Below are 13,937 nucleotides of genomic sequence, written 5' to 3'. Positions count from 1 at the left end.
CGGGGAGCCTGAGGAAGTCCCCTGTGCTTGGTGGTGTGACCTTCTTCATGAAGGGCTGAGAAAGCCAAAGGCCGGGTCACACCAGGATGCAGGTTTGTCAAAAATATCATGCCACCCATGACATACGCATCAGAAAAATCAACCACAGATCCATTCCTTCCTCCGTTCCGAGAATTAGGGCATGGTGGTAATGTCACCTAAAATGTGTCCAATATAAACAAAACTATTTTCATCAATTTCATTTTTCAAGATAAAATTTTAATTACTTATTTGTGCTGCAAACTACGAAACAGAGTCTGCTTTAAGTGCATTTCCTTGGATTAGCTTTCTCCATAATCAGCTTTCTTCAGACTCGGAGAACTTGTGCCCATCCACTCCCTGGAACACCTCCCAGCCATGGTGTTTAGAGAAAATGGAAGCTTTGGAGAAGCTCTACAATGAAAAAATCTTCGTGGGCTACTTTTAGTGCAAAAGATTTTCTGCAGGGTTGGCCGGATGGCTCAGTTGGTTAGAGCACGAGCTCTGAACAACAGGGTTGCCGGTTCGATTCCTCATGGGATGGTGGGCTGTGCCCCCTGCAACTAAAGATGGAAAATGGCGACTGGACCTGGAGCTGAGCTGCGTCCTCCACAACTAGATTAAAGGACAACGACTTGGGCCCTAGAGAAACACACTGTTCCCCAATATTCCCCAATTTAAAAAAAAAAATATTTTCTACAATGATGCAATCAAGAAGAAAAAAATCTCAACCAAATTTATTTAGAATAAAACAAAAAATTGCTCTTCTGCTTCCATGTTTCCAGACACATGTTGTCCAACCCGGGAAGCGGGTTCATTCCGCTATCGGTGGTGCTGTCACCGCCGTGGGTGGTGCTGTCCAGCTGAGAACACTGCAGGACAAGGGTGGGAGGAGGGAAGTCAGGCTGCACTGCGCCCCGCAGGGACTCACTGTCCACACGGCCTGCGCCCTGCCCCCCACTGGGTGGAGAGGCTCCTGGGCCTTTAGAGGCACTTCTTACCCTCAGTGTGGTTTCGGTTGCCAAAGGGTCCCCCGGGGGCTACCCCAGCTGGACAAGACGTTATGGAATGTGCTGGGGTTTCTGAGGGACACGTGAGAATGGGGTTTCCCCCAGGTCACACTTTGGGGGGAAAGTGCCCTGAAGGTGTGGATTTATAACATAGGCTGTCAAAAAATAAAAACCAGGTGTATTAAATGGGTCTTATCAACATGAGCATTTGCAAGGGTGTCATAATATTTAGCTCCTCCTCTGAACTATCACTATGAGGAATAGTCCCTAAATTGCCCTCCTGAGTAGGTGGGTGAGCTGAGGGAGGACACTCCCTCCGCAGCTGCCCGCCTGGGCTGGCCCTGGGTCCTGAATATGGGGTGGCCCTGCGGCCTTTGTCCAGGGTCCAGCCATCAGGAACTCAGCACCCTTTTCCAGCTGGTTAAATTCCGCATGAGGGGCTTGCCCCTGAACTCTGTTGACAGTGATTTAGTTACAAACAAAAGAGGCAAGTGATGAGATGATCTGACCTAGGATATAGTCTCAAAACCAGGGCCCCAATAATTGGAAGGACCCACTGCCCTGTGTAAGCGTTTGCTAACCAAACCCTGATAACTGGAATCCTAGTTCACGTTGACTTGCTTTATATGTAATTCCGTAGATGCTTTCTTCTACTTCTGTCTGGTTCCCACTAATAATAGCTTTTGAGCTTTATTTCTCTGCCCTTACCAACCTTTTCTAAGAGTTAATCATCAGAAAACACTTGAAGGCACTGATGGGGCGAGGCAGGGGTGTGTGGGGCATTAGGGGGAAATATTTAAAATACCAAATGTATGTAAAGAATTATTTGGAAAGGCAAATAGCATCTAATACACAATTTTAGTTCTGTGTGATTCCCTCACTCTGTAGAGCAGACGTGTCCTTGACAAGTTACATGTAAATCAAACTGTTGCTGGATAGAAGGATACTCTAGCCCCCAAATGGCGTGTGTTCTTTAAAGGAATCATTGATAAAAACCGTACCTACCTCCTTTTTTTTCTCTTTTGTGAATTGAGGTTTTCAAGCATTAAATTAATTTCTTAGAGCAGGACAGGACTGTGTCAAGGTTATATAGAATCTATGCTGTTTGAACTCTGCTGTGCTGACCCTGGGGAACCAAACGTCTTGGGACAAGGAGAGGGGCTGCGCCCAGATATGCCCATTACCCACGTCTGTTTCTCTGGTTTTTCTTTGTATGACTCTAAGCCAAATTTAAAAAAAAAAAAAAGTTTTGGATTGTATAATTTCCTGTTTTTGAATTATCGTATTCTCTTCTCTTTCTACCCCATAATGTAGGTAATTAAAAGTTAAGTATATACATAAATCCTTGGCAATAAGAATAATTTCGAAAGCTGAAATCATCCAGAATTTGATTTGCCTGTACTTCCCAGTCAAACAGCATGAATTGCAATGGGTTTGGTTGGTACCGAACAACAGAAGTCCTTACGCTGAGACGATTTTAAACATGGGTGGATTTGAAACAAAGGCCCTGAACCTGTCACCTTTGTTTTGCAGATAAAGACCACCATGATGAATGAAGAGTTCCCACTCATACAGTCAGAACTGGAAGCAATCGACGTCAAACTACTGGGCGCTGAAACGACATTGTTCTGGAATGGCAAAGGTACAAAGGCCACGTTTGTGTCACCTTGGGTTCAGTGTTTGTCCTCAGACACGCTGAGTGGCAGCTTCTGGCGGGTGGCTCCGCTTTGGCTGCCGCGGGGTCGTTTGTAAAGGTAAAGCTTACCTGCACCTGCTCACCCAGTCCCCAGGCAGCCTATTTGTGCCACTTACAAGTGGAGCCTCACAAAGACGCCTTGGCAACCGCCAAGGACTTCAGAGTTTGCAAACTGGGCTTGTGTAGGCCCGGGCTGTGGTGGTTTCCCACGTGGGCAGGCACCGCAGAGGGCACAGCCAACGCCCGTCACAGTCGGCTCAGGGCAGGTGTCGGAGAAACAGAAAGAAGTGTGCCCACGAGCCCCCTTCCTTCACCCTACCCACGGGACCGCAGAAGCCCCCTCCCGACTCCCCCATCACCAGGACCCTCTCTGGGTGGGCGCTACTGCCCTGCCCCCTACCCCCAAGACCTTTCAACATGCCTTTTGCCCTCTTTTCTGCCCCCCTCTGCGGCCTCCTGCCTCCACTGTCCCAATGGGGAGGTGGGACTATTCACACCTGAACTGGGGTCCACCAGGTCTTTTCTGGGCAAAGAAGCCACATGCTTCTTTTCTCTCACTTCTGCCCAAGAATACGTCTCCTTCCAGCTGCTCTGAGCCAGGCCGCTGAGAGCTCTGTAAAGGGGCCAAAGTCTCCAGAATTCTGTTCTGGTCAGCGGAGGGCCTGGAGTGCTGGTGGCATTACTGATCCGCCTGTGTGGGGACGGGGTGATCCTGCTGCCAGAGGTCCCATGTGCTTACCCCTCAGCGTTGCTTGTCAGGGAACCCTCAGTGCCTTCTGCTTCACTGTCCAGGGGACCAGACGGATTTTCTAAGCACTGTCTCCTGTAATAAGTGTTCAGCCAGCCCAAGGGAGGTTTTCCTTCTGCTGAATCATCTGTTTTGTAAGATTCCTTCCTGCTTCTCTTGTAGGTGTGTTTGAATATATTCAGGAGATGCGAGAAATTCTCTATAACTTGCAGAACAGGATACAGAAAGCCAAGCAAAACATAGAGGGCATCTCCCAGGCCATGAAGGTGAGCCCACTGCGGCTGGCACACAGGAGTCCTGGGGAAGACAGGCGCCAAGACGCTTACTCAGGGAAAGTGCCAAAGGGCCAAACATGCTGTCTGTGGGTCGGGACCAGATGCCCATGTTGGCCCTTGGTCCCTCTGCTGTCCTGTGGGGTTCAGCAAGTGGGTGTGCGGGGTCCCGTCTGTGCCAGGCTGGCGCCAGGAACAGGGGCGGAAAGGTGCATGGAGACAGCCCTGTCTAGGAAGTGCTCGCCGCGCAATACAGGCGCAGCACAGCCCTTCACTCAAGCCCAGTCTAGAAACCAGGGAAACCCTCCACTGGCTTCCCCAAGGGTCTGTCATCAACGCCCTGATTTGCAAAAGCATCTGCAGCGATTTTTCCAAAAGGAAGTTTTTAAATCCCTCCCCCATCGATTTGTAATGTCCACTATGGAACTCCAACTTATTTGAAAACAACCATGGTTAAGCTCTACTTCTCTACCAATATGTCAACGTTAAATAATCGCAATTCCCCGCCACGCGGACCACGCTCTGCCACCCCACTACGATGGGACTGCCATCCTGCTGATTTCCAGCCCTGCCCTCTCCACCCCCACAAGCTCCCGAGCTGAAATACTTCAGGATTTCTGAGCCAGGCCATCGTTACTGTTTTTCACGAGAACACATCTCTTCTATTTCAAGACGCCTCTGGCTTTTCCCAGCGTGAGACTGCTCCATTGTGGTCCTCCTTCATTTCCTCACCATCCGCTTGGATTTCCTCAAAATTATAGACGAAGGTCATTGCTCACCACTGTGTTTTTCCCTGATGCAATTTTCATCTGAATGGACCATTTCCTCAGAAAGGGTACACTGGTGGCAGACTTTCTAAGTCCTCGCTTCCAAAAATATCTTTCTTTTCACCTCACCTACAGCTATCCTGTCCAGATGAAGAAATTTTTGATCTGGTTCTTTTCTTTCAACGGTCTAGAAATGTCGCTGTATTATTGTGCCACAGATGGCAGGGCTTAAGCAACAGGACTTTATTTTCATCACAGTTCTGTGGCTGGAAGTCCAAGATCAGGGTGCCGTCAGGGTTAGCTCCTCCTGAGACCTCTCTCCTTGGCATGGAGACGGCCCTCTTCTCACTGTGTCCTCACAGGTTCGTCCCTCTGTGTGTCTCTGTGTCCTAAACTCTTCTAAGGACGCCAGTCGGATGCCCACCCTAATGACCTCATTTTAATGAATCACCTCTTTAAATGCCCACACTCCAAACAGAGTCACATCCTGAGGCGCTGGGGGTCAGGACTTCAACACATAAATTTGGGGGACACAGCTCAGCCCATGGAAGTCCCTGCCTTGTAGCTTCAATGTTGAGAAGGCTGAGGATGGCCCGACTTTTCTTTTTTTTTTCCCCTCCCCTCCCCCCCCGACTTTTCTTTATATACACTCATTCTCGCTAAGGATACGTCAAGTTCTTCATTATCTTCGGGGTTGAGAAACATCACCAGAGTGTGTCCAAACACGTGTCTTCTTTTGTTTATGTTCCCCGGACTTTACTGAGTGCTTTCAGTCTGACACCGGCAGCATTTCTTCAGCTCCTAGCACCTTGTTCAGTCAGTTCATGACTCACATGTATCGTTTTCTGGAACTCAGCATCTCCACATTCTTCTCCGGGTCTGGCCACCTTGTTTCTTGTCTCATGGGTTCCACCTCTCTGACTAGGTTATTAGGTTAGCAGATTTGGTTTATGGTGAGAGACCTCTCCCTGGCTTGTAGATGGTCACCTTTTCACTGTATGCTCACAGGGTGGGGAGAGAAAGGGTGTGTGTTCTAGTCTTTCTTCCTTTCTTTATAAGGATGCTGATCCCATCATGGGGTCCCCGTCGTGACCTCATCACCTCCCAAAGTCCCCACCTCCAAACACCGTCACATTGGAGGTTGGGGCTTCAACATGAGTCTGGGAGGCTCACAGACATTTTATCCACACAGTGGGGACCACACTAAATCCCAGTTACAGGAGAACAATCCCTGGGCCAGTCACAAGTGAGAAGCACGCCGACCTCACACCTCACGGCTCTGCCCCAGCCACTTCCTCTTGATAGCCGTTCAGAAGCTACAACTGCAAAGTGACGAGGCTGAAAGTCAAGGGCGATGGATGGAGGGGCCAGCATGCTCAGTATTTAGGTGCAGAAGTAGCGTCTGGAAGAACACTGGCTCTCCCAGGCCCGTGCCCTCCCACACAGGACTCCATCTAAAACTCGACAACCCAGACCAGAGTGGGTAGTATCTGACTGCCTGGCTTAATGAGAAAACCACGTTCTTGGGAAAGAAACCATTCGTGTCAGCCCATAAGACCTGAAAGAACTAATTCAGAAAGGTCCATGTAAATATGGAGCCCTGAGCAGAGGAGGGAGGTGGGTGAGGTAAGGCTCCATCGTTCACTCTGACATCACAGAGATGGTCTAGAGGTGGCTGAACCCAACGTAAGGAGCCTCACAAGTCATCTGGAAGAAGGCAGGCGTTGCCCTTCAAGGCACTGATGGGTTTGGAGTAAAATCATCTAATGCTGTCTGGTCAACATCCTGGGCGGCCCCTCGGCCTCTTGGAGGCGAGCAAGGGACAAGGACAATTCACTCACTGCCAAGAGCGTGTAGTGAAGGGGTGAGACCAAAGCGGTTTCTCCAGATGCTTTTCTCAGGCTCCCGTTTTCCTTTCAGGATTGGTCGGCCAACCCATTGTTCGAAAGAAAGGACAACAAGAAAGAGGCCCTGTTAGACTTGGACGGAAGGCTCGTCACCCTCAACAGACGCTACACTGCAGTCAAGGACGCCGGCCTGAGGATCCAGGCCATGGTGGCGGTGAGGAACCGCCCGCAGCGCCCGCTGGCTTTCAGTGGTGGGAAGGGAAGAGGGAGGGCTGGCGACTCCTTCAAATCGACGTCAGTGGTCGCAGAATCGGCACTCTTTAATCCCAGAGTCCTATTAAAATAGCAGACCACCCTCAACGTGCCCTTTGGGGCTGGACTCCTCTGTTCAAAGGGCAGCAGCATCGTTACACTGCACAAAATAGGTGTAGACAGGGGACGGCTTCCTGCAAGGTCCACAAAGCTTGTTGCCCTGGGATGAGCCGGTGGGAGCGAGCACCGCGTGGGTCTGCTGTCCTCTGTGCTTTCCCACCCATGAGCGTGAGGAAGAAGCAGCATGTGGAGAGTGAGGGTACCAGGGTGTGTCGGTGCCAGTACATTTAAATTGGGGTAATCTGCTGTCTATAGGCTGCTGTGAGGCCTGGCGGGCAGGGGACTCCTTTCGGCCAAGAGTCTCGACGGCCCGTGGCCTGTGTCCCCGCTGGCACGTAGCCCAGTATTCCTGGGAGTCTGCCTGGATTCCTGACAGCGTGGGGTTCTCACGCCTTCCTCACTGGGCTGCCGTTTTATCCAGCTTGTGTTTTGTTTCTGAGGCGAATGTCACAGGTGGAGCTCGGGGTTGGCTTGAAAAAGAGAAAATTCTCCCTTGAGGTCCAGATATTTTCGGGCAGTGTTTGTGTGTCCCAGTGCATGGTGCAAATCGTTGGTGTGACTTTAATGCGGGCCACCACCCCCAGGCAGACCAGCAGGCCCCACTGGGAGGAGGGTCCAGAGTGGGTTGTTGTCATAGTCACGCCATTGCTTGGAGGGTCGTTATTCCGCTGGAGTGATTTCTCTGGACCCAAACATATTTTGTCTCATTTCCAGATCCTCTTCCAACCCCCTTTGCCATGGTCCATGAAGGTCCCATGAAATTCAAATGTTAAACTGCAAAAATGTTACTTGGAAGAGTTAACCAATGAGCCTGTTAATACTTTCAGATGTGTTGAAAACAGAGCACAGGAGACATAAATTTGGCCTAGAGTTAGGAAAAGGTCCACAGCACAAGAACACAGCAAGATGGTGGGCAAGGAGGCGGGGTAGCAGGACAGAGACCTGGTGAGGCAGAGGCCAGCGAGCCAGAGAGGCAAGGCTTTGTTGTCACATACCCTGCCACATGCCAGAGCCCTCTAGCGCATGATAGGTATTTGAACCATTTCTGGTTATCCCACACTGAAGTTATTTAAGCCTGTGTCTTCTCTTCCTTATTAGACTATTACTGCCTCATGGGACAGATCGGGTCATATTCATCTTTGTATTCCCCTGTAGCTCTCAGTGTCTTATAGATTCATCCACGCATCCATCCATCCATCCATTCATCCATCCATCCATCCATTCATCCATCCATCCATCCATCCATCTACCTGCCCATCCATCCATCTACCTTCCCATCCATCCACCCACCCACCCATCCGCCCACCCACCCACCAGCTCTTGCTCTGTCCAGGCACACTGCTGAGTGCTGCAGGTACAATGATGGACATGCCCGTTCATCCCGTCTTCATGAAGCTTGGCACCAAGGGGAGGTACAAACCAAAGACAGATAAATAAAATAATTCAGAGTTGTCACCTATGCTCTGACACAAATAATGGATTGCTAGAGGGAATACAGGTGGGGGGGCAGGGACATGAACCAAACCTGAGATGAATGGGGGGTAGTCAAGGAGGGCCTTTGTGAGGAGGTGACATATGAGCTGAAACCTAAATGATTAGAAGAAGCCAGACCTGGCAAGAATGGGAGGGAGCAGCCTGTGCAAAGACTCTGACACAAGAAAGAGCCTGGCATATTCAAGGAGCAAAAAGCAGACCTGTGTGTCTGGTGTATGTGAACAAGGAGAAGGGTAGCCCAGAGAGTCACTGCATGAATTGATTAAAGAGAGACTGAGTGAACCAGTGAAAGGTCAGACAGCTAGCTGTGTGGTTCTGTTTGCAGGAAAACGCAGAGCTGTTCAGAGCGGACACCACGAGCCAGTCCTGGAGAGATTATGTCAGCTACATTGACTACCTGGTCTTAGACGAATTTGACAATTTCATTCGGAAATCTCTAAATTACCTCATAGACAACATGGTTATGGATGTAAGTTATAACTATAAGCTTCATTAAGTGTGTATATGTATATATGTGTGTGTATTATAAATATGAGCCAGGCTTACGATGGAATCTACAGTGTGCAATTTCCTGGTGAAAGAGTAGGCTATTGTGTTACAAATAAACAGGGTTAAAATCTGCCAGGGTGACCTCGTCCCAGGTTTAAAACTGAAAGTCCTGTACCCTGGATGCCCCTCAGCCCCAGGCACTGAGGACATCTGGTCCCCTTAAACCGGCCATACCGGAAATGGGCTGTACAACACCCAAACGGATCGAGAGCATTGTCCTACCTTGCTGCCAGGTGAGGGAGAGCAGGTACCACTGCCCCCTCCTCACGCTGATTGGGGGGGTGCGGGCGCAATACCAGCCACTCATCTACTCCACCCTCTGCTGGCTCGAGTAAAGGGGACGCGCTCGTTAACTTCATCCCAGCACGTTCTCCGACGTTTCCATGGGATGAGCCGTCCTGCCCATGCCCTTTTCATGGCAATGGTGCCCCGACTCTTTGGAATACTGCCAGTAGGACACGATCAAAGACCCCCAGCCCACGAAGCCCACCCACGGGAAAGGATGAGCCCACGGTGCCCTGTACAAGCCTCAGAGGGCGGGTCATTCGTGTGTGAGCCCAGCACATATGTCTCCAAGGCTGGCTGTCACCAACCGCAACCCCAAAATTCCGTTAATGAAAGACGTCATCACCACCACCCGGTGGTGGTTCACCAGGCCACCCGTAATGCTGCAAAGCGTCAGTGATGGAGTTAACTCGTTCTGTGTCAGAATTCGTGGTTACAAAGCGAGGAGAGTCACAGTGGAAAGTGTGGTGATGCTCTGAGAACAAAGTGTCTCCAAAACACCCCAGGGGGTCCCTATATTTGCAAGGGGCAGGAGCAGATCCCTGAGGCAGAGGCTTAGGAAGGTCTGGTCAGCTCAGTTCGCGCCGATTGACCTTCCATATCACTTCTGGCTCGCTCAGACACTAGCTAACACCCTCCTGTGGCCATGGAGAAAACGAGTGGACTCGCGGGTCAGCCAGGGCCAGCATGGGGCTATGTCTGGAGGAAGATGAGTGGCGCCAGAGCAGAGCTCGGGGCCGCCTGGGGGCTGGACCCCACACTCTGAGAACCACTGGTGTGTTGGGTTCACCTCCATCCCATCACCGTACAACGAGGCCGGCACCCTCAGCCTTACAGGCCCACGAGGGGCATCCGGGAACCGACAGGTTACGTGCTTTTTAACCAGGAACCTCCGATGGACATTTGAGCTTGTCCTTTGGGGAGCACAGCAGAGGTTGTCCTGCCTGGCTGTGACTCCACCACATACAGTGGGCGTGGCTGCCAGCTCTTAGAAGCGAGCCAGCACCACTCCACACTCTACATGGCATTGGTTCCCTGAGTCCTCACAAGAACCCATGGACGGGGACAGTTGTCTCTGTTCTATAAAATGATTTTATATAGTATTTGAAGTCAAGGGTCTTACTCAAGGTGATCCCGCTAGGAAGTAGCAGATTCAGGCGTTGAACCGAGGTAGCTGGTCTCTGGTCTCCACTTACCGTCACTGCCCGGGGCCACGCCAACCTGCTTCTGGCCCTATGGCTGTGCGCGCGGTTTCATCCCTCTTTCTCCAGGGGCCACCAGTGTTCCCAGCCAGCAGGAGTTAGGTCTCCACGCAGGATGGTGCCTGGTGGGAACATCCGGCATTGAGAACAGCTCACCCGAGGGCGAGGCTGACTCCTGGGATGGCCTGTTTTCAGGAGAACGTCGCACCGCTGTTTGAGGTCCACATGGAGCTGGACGAGGACGGGCTGGCCTTCAGTCCGTCCATGGAGATCGGCACGGACCACAGCTTCCTGGCGCTCGTCGAGAGCCTAATCAACGACATCTACAACGTGGCCAAGCTCATCCCCCGACTGGACAAGAGCAAGCTGAACTACAAGGTCAGTCAGGCTTCATTCGGCCCCGCCTGCTCCCCCACCTGGGCAGCCGTAGCTTTCCTGGTTTCCCACTTCCTCACTCAGCAGTGCCTGGTTATTTACATTAAGTGACGGTGGTTCTGAATGTAACCAGAAGCCCAGAGCGTCTATTCCAGCAGGCTCCCAGGATACAGACCACTGGCTTTCATCACTGGATGCCTGCCCACCCCCAGCCAGACGCCCAGGTGGCCCTTGCCCTTCCCGGTGTCTCAGTCCCTCTGACACCGGGCGCGGGCCGGGAGTCTCCCCGCACTCAGGCGTTTTGACACACGTGCTGCATCTCCTGCATCCGTCTACTGACTCGAATGCATCAAACGCAGCCCACTAAGTAAAATGCACCCAGATCACATTCCCAGCACGCAGATGACATAGGGAATTGGGCTCTCCCTGCAGGGAGACCTCAGGACGTGTGCTTGTCAGAGCATTGTTTGTACAACCATAAAACAAATACTAGAAAAGACCTTATCTCCACCACACCAGAGTCGTTTGATAGATTCTGGCCCATCCGTTCAGAGACATCTAGACAAGACACAAAAAATGAGCCAGGGGTGGGAAGACGCTCGAGACATGTTATTAAGTGTTTACCAAGTTGTGGAACAATGTTTAGAATACGAGCTCATTCTAAACAAACTATCCAAACTGTTAAGAGTGCTTACTTCTGGGAAACAGGAAAGGGGTAAGGATGAAGGGAAGACAGGGGACTTTTTATTTAATATATTTCTGCATTGTTTGAAACTTGATAATGGGTGCAGATTAGTTATAATAACAAATATTTATAGCAAAACGCTCTGGACTATAAGGGAGAGAGATATGTGTGCACATGTATGTGTGAATGTGCGTGTGTGTGTGTGTGTGTGTGTGTGTGTGTGTGTGAGGTGAAGACACAAGAGAGACTACCTGGCAAGGTCAAGGGCAGCTTCCCGGAGGAGCTGACCTGGGAGCCAAGTCTTAAAGGTGAGAAGGAATTTCCAGGAGGAGAAAATGGCTTGAGGATTTCTGGGCCACAGAAAGGTGTCTGGCCCAAGTGCATGCCAGCTATTCCACAGTTCAGGACAGAGTCTGCCACTAGGCAGCTGACATTCATACGAATGTGGGTCCCAGCGATGGGCTTTCGGGAGCCGGCTTGTCATGTGCTCTGGGAGCTGCCAGGATGCGTGTCTCCTGCACGGGGCTCCTGCAGCCATCCTGGGCCGTGGGGGCTTCTCCTGCTGATGCAGCCGACCTGGGGAAGGACAGAGCAAAGCGGGGTGAGGCTCCTGGTGACGAAGCTGTACCCCGGTCTGCGGGCCCCCGGTCTCACTTGTACCCACGAGGTTGTAATCTGTGGAGTTGACTGAGTGGCATGGGAGACTCACTGCCATTGAAAGAACACTCGATGTTACTCACAGTTGTCCTAGAACCGAGAGGCACGGCGGCCACGCAGGAACATGGGGAAGCCGCGAGTGGGCAGGAGGCAGAAACAGGAGTGAGGGGGGGCCCAGGCCAGGGGCATTACTGGGGTTTCTGCAGGAAAGGCCAAGCGGGGCAGGGAGCAGCTCAGGGCCAGCCAGTCTGCATGATATCACGGCTCTGGGCTCCAAGAGTGTCCCCACTTATCTGGTACCTGGTGCACTTGGGTTTGTCGATTTGTGTATGAAGGGTGTGCTCCCCTCCCAGCCCTTGCTCTCTTAGGATTGGCTAGCCCTGGGATGGGAAGTTTCTCTCCAGCAACCAAGATCAAGATTTTTTAAGATACAGAAAATAAAAAACATCATTAATACACCCCCCCCCCAACCTTGTGATTCTCCAGTTCCGTGAGCCAATAGTTGTCCTTTGCTTATACCAGTTTGGTTTGGGTTTTGACATTTGACACCAAAAGGTCCTGTCCGGCATGGGCCTCCATGCTCCCTGCTCCAGCGCGGTAGACTTCCTTCATCTCCTAAACATCTGCTTTCTCCCTGCACAGGGCCTTTGCATGCGCTTTGCTGCTTCTCCTCTCTTTGCCTACCTGTCCGTCAGTTCTCGGGAGTATCCCCCCACCTCGTCCCCATTACACCTTAAAGCAAGGGCCAGAGTCATGATGTCTCATTTCTGTAATTCTTTGATGAACATGTGACCTTACCTGTGGACCACACCCCCTGTGTGAGCCCGATCGACATCCCTACGGCCCATGCCCTCACCTGGCACACAGCAGGGGCTAAGGAATGAATGAACGGACGAAGGAATGAATGAATGAATGAACGAACGAATGAAGGAATGAATGAATGAATGAATGAACGAAGGAAGGAAGGAAGGAAGGAAGGAATCGACTCTCCAGCCATCCTGGGGTCCCCAGACAGAAGTCACAGTCAGCATGTCTTGTAGAGGGAGAACATTGCAAATCGGCAAATGTCCCTCTTTCTGGTCTCGAGAGGTCAGTGACATTTCCACAGACAGAGAGCCATGCTCTGGGGCGGGGAGGTCAAATCTAAGTCGTGACCGCAGGCAAGATGCTCCCTGTTGCTTCTCTCCTGCCTCTTCCAGTCAGACCTGGAAGACATGGGGGATCTCATAGACCTACGGGAGGAGATATCCAACCTGGTCGTCAGCGCCATGAAGGAGGCCGAGGAGTACCAGGACTCCTTCGAGAGGTACTCCTACCTCTGGACGGACAACCTCCAGGAGAGCATGAGGAACTTCCTCCTCTACGGCCGTGTGGTCACCCTGGACGAATTGGACATCCGGGCCGAGGAGTTGGTCCCCAAGTCGCCACCCACCCTCACTCAGTTCCAGCAGCAGGTGTGTGTGTCGGGGGGGCCTCACCCCCTGCTCCCTCACTCCAAACCCCGCTGGAGGGTCATGGGCCTTGATCAGGAACCTGGGTGAATGCTTTTACAATGTAGGTTTCACTTTTATTCTGGTCTGATGAAGCCAGCAGATCAGGAGACAGCTGCCATTGAAAAGAGGGTTTGTGACTCACGGCTCCCAAGAGGAGGGGGCCACATGGGAGCACCAGGGTCCATCCATCTGGAGGCAGAGGGAGTACGGGGAGAGCATGAGCGAAAGCCTGTGTTGTGGTTTTCAGGGAAGGAGGGAGTGGCCAAGGCAGGCTTAGGATTGGCTAGTGGGAATCTGTCAGTGACTTCGGGGTGTAGTGGCTGCCCCAAGTGGTCTGGCACCTGGTTCTGGGGTGACTAGGACAGGGGAATACTGGCCTGAGCGTGAGAGCCCCACAGGGGAGGTGGGCGTGTCTGGGCTCTGGGTGGTGGGTTTGCCTATGAAAGACGGCCTTCCTGGGGAGTTGT

At 51.7% G+C, this 13,937-nt stretch overlaps 1 protein-coding gene across 1 annotated transcript in view; it reads left to right on the top strand.

Moving 5' to 3' along the window:
- Positions 1–13,937, top strand: part of DNAH17 (dynein axonemal heavy chain 17) — a gene marked incomplete at its 5' end in the record, with an annotated part of 105,661 nt that overhangs the window by 18,714 nt on the left and 73,010 nt on the right. The window contains 6 exons of the mRNA XM_081027368.1: positions 2,562–2,670; positions 3,635–3,738; positions 6,432–6,572; positions 8,550–8,693; positions 10,456–10,638; positions 13,177–13,431. Coding sequence (XP_080883494.1) covers positions 2,562–2,670; positions 3,635–3,738; positions 6,432–6,572; positions 8,550–8,693; positions 10,456–10,638; positions 13,177–13,431 — 936 coding nt within the window. The remainder of the gene's footprint in view (positions 1–2,561; positions 2,671–3,634; positions 3,739–6,431; positions 6,573–8,549; positions 8,694–10,455; positions 10,639–13,176; positions 13,432–13,937) is intronic.

This window comes from Rhinolophus hipposideros (genome assembly GCF_964194185.1).
Source record: "Rhinolophus hipposideros genome assembly, chromosome: 20".
Taxonomy (NCBI): Eukaryota; Metazoa; Chordata; class Mammalia; order Chiroptera; family Rhinolophidae; genus Rhinolophus; species Rhinolophus hipposideros.
Note: the sequence above shows the minus strand (reverse complement) of the source record. Positions and strands in the feature narration are given on the sequence as shown.